The sequence below is a fragment of the Chaetura pelagica genome, unplaced genomic scaffold (assembly GCF_000747805.2).
Source record: "Chaetura pelagica isolate M959 unplaced genomic scaffold, ChaPel_1.0 scaffold713, whole genome shotgun sequence".
Lineage (NCBI taxonomy): Eukaryota > Metazoa > Chordata > Aves > Apodiformes > Apodidae > Chaetura > Chaetura pelagica.
Genome location: NW_009952819.1, coordinates 36,012 through 38,588, shown reverse-complemented (window position 1 = coordinate 38,588; position 2,577 = coordinate 36,012). Strand labels below are relative to the sequence as shown.

General features: G+C 63.4%; 1 protein-coding gene across 1 annotated transcript in view; it reads right to left on the bottom strand.

Annotated features, from left to right (window-relative positions):
• SPAG5 (sperm associated antigen 5) overlaps positions 1-2,577 on the bottom strand; it is a gene marked incomplete at its 5' end in the record, with an annotated part of 6,203 nt that extends 3,626 nt beyond the window's left edge. The window contains 9 exons of the mRNA XM_009995114.1: positions 80-173; positions 330-464; positions 676-768; positions 1,001-1,120; positions 1,395-1,529; positions 1,650-1,742; positions 1,870-1,989; positions 2,260-2,452; positions 2,534-2,577. Of these exons, the coding sequence (XP_009993416.1) occupies positions 80-173; positions 330-464; positions 676-768; positions 1,001-1,120; positions 1,395-1,529; positions 1,650-1,742; positions 1,870-1,989; positions 2,260-2,452; positions 2,534-2,577 (1,027 nt within the window). The remainder of the gene's footprint in view (positions 1-79; positions 174-329; positions 465-675; positions 769-1,000; positions 1,121-1,394; positions 1,530-1,649; positions 1,743-1,869; positions 1,990-2,259; positions 2,453-2,533) is intronic.

Here is a 2,577-nt window from a genome sequence, read left to right as displayed (position 1 = left end):
TGGGGGGGGGTAGAGCTATAAGATGGGGGGGGGGAACAGATCCAGAGGCAGCTCCAGCCCCCCCATCACCCACCCCTACCTTCACTGAGCCGAGAATTGGCCACTGTCAGCTTCTCCAGCCGAGCCACCTTATCCTCCAGGGCCACCAAGGTCTCTTTCAGCTGGGACGTTGCCTGCAGAGACGTGGTGACCTCTGGGCTTGCTTTGGGCTGCTCCTCCCTTCTCCATGGTGTGCTCCCACACCAAGGGGTGCCCCAAACCCCCCCCCAAGACTGGGGGGAGCACCCAAGACACCCCCAAGCACTGCTCAGCACTAGGCAACCCCCTACCTCCTCCTCAGCTTGAACAGCTTCGTCCGCCCGCTGCCTCATGGCATCCCGCTCCTCCAGGCAGCTCTGCAGCTTGCTGGGGACACTTTCCAGCATGGCCCGGCACCGGGACACCAGGGCCCTCACCTGCTCCCGCTGGGAAGGGAGATGGCACTGGCATGGCCACAGGGGCTGGTGGCTCTGCCTGGCCCCGTGTGACCGGGGGTGGGTCCAGCAGGTGGGCTGCCCGTGGTACCTGGGGCACAAAGCGCTCCAAAACGGAGCCAAGTGGCACCAGCCTGGACCACACCGGCAGGGAGGAGAGGAGCTGAGTCCACTGTCAAACCCCATGGGGACAACCCCTCACCTCCGTATCCAGGGCTGCCCTTTCCTCCTCTAGTTTTTCAAAGGTGAAGTCCACGTATTCCCGGAAATGCTGAGTCTCAACAGACAGGGACACCTGCAGGGCAGGAGAGACAGGTCAGCGCTGCTGCTGTGGTGGAAAAGCCACGTTTAATGGCCATGGACAGAGGTGAGTGCCAGCCCTGAGGCTGGATCTGCAGCAGCTTCCCAGCAGCAGCACCAAGAAACCTCTGCTGGACCCAAGCCCGTTGCAGATGGCTGTTCAGAGCATTGCCCAAGCCCAGGATGTGGGAAGCCCTTCCAGCCCCCCAGGAACAGGCAGTTGGTACCTGCCAGTTGATGGTGTCTGCCAGCAGCGTGCCCAGCTCCCGCTGGGAGGCCAGGCTCTGCTCACGGGCACTGATCTGGGCGCTGGCATGGGCACGGAAAGCCTCCAGGAACTGATCACTCTGCCAAGGGAAGGCCGCTGTTCCAGGCACGGCATCACACGTGGAGCACCTCCCAGAAGCCACCCCAGCAAGACCCAGCCTGAGCCAAAAACCCACCCCAAGAGCTCCTACCACCCCAGGCAGCCACAGCCCTTCTGGCCTTCCAGGGCCATGTCAGGCTTTCCCCCTGGGATGCCAGGGAAGATCTTCCCAACTCCAGAGATGCTCGATGCCCCATCAGAGGCACGGGGCTGGCAGAGCCTGCCCTGATGCCCACACCAGCTGCCCCCCCCACCTCCTCCTTGGCTCGGAGGGCTTCGTCCGCTCGCTGCCTCATGGCATCCCGCTCCTCCAGGCAGCTCCGCAGCTTCCCGGGCACCCTCTGCAGCATGGCCTGGCACCGGGACACCAGGGCCCTCACCTGCTCCCGCTGGGAAGGGAGATGGCATCAGGAAGCACTGAGTATAGCTGATAGCTGCTGCATGTGCTGGCAGTACCAGTGTCTCCCAGTTTGGGAAAAAGGGTGCCCAGCCTGGCTGGGGGGGGTTACCTCCCAGTCAAGGGCTCCCTGATTATCCTGCAACTTCTGAAATGAGGCATCTGCAAGATCCCAAAACTGGAGGCACTGGCTACTCCAGTCACTCTGGGGAAGCAACAAGGACACGGGTGCTCAGACAACACTCCAGGGGCTGGCACCAGCAGCACTGGGTACACACGTGCCCTGCCAGGCTGAGACCCAGTGCACTCATTGCACAGCAGCCAGGACGCACCATCCCCCGGGTGACCAGTTCCAGCTGCCCCTGCAGCTCCTGCTCCGCCCCGCGCTGCCGCTGCAGAGCCTCCGTTTTCCTCCGCAGCTCGATGTAGAGGTTATGGTAGATCTCCTCCTCCTAAGGGCATCCCAGCAGAGCAGAGGGGGCTTCACACCAGCCCTGGTTAGCTGAGACCCCTCCCACCCCCCTTTGCCTACACACATGCCAGGGATGTTTCCCCACACAAGGGATCCAAATCCAGCAGCCTCAGCAGGTCAGGCTGGGCACGTGATGCTGAGCACCCTGCCACAGCTTTCCAATCCACCAGGCTACAGGCCAGCCAGGGCCAGCATCACGGTGCCGAGGTCACGGGAAACAGAGTGGCATCAGGGCAGGGAGGGCTCTTACCCCCGTGGGGTGGGTGACATCCGTCTGCGTGAGCACGTCCCGCTGCTCGGCCGGCCCCACGCCAGGCAGCAGCCGCTGGCCCTCCTGCCAGTCACGGAGCTGGAGCGAGAGGGCTTCGATGATGATGAGGGTGCTCTCCAGCCTCCCCTCCAGCTCTGCCCGTGGCAGGGACTTCAGCTGCTCCCGGGGACAGCTGGGGACAGAGAGAGGCTTGGAGCAGGGACAGCCTGCAGGTGCCACAGTCCCTTCTGAGGGGCGATGTCCCCACACTTACTGCCAGAGCAAGGAGACTGTTTCGGCAGCCCTGTCCTTGGCGCA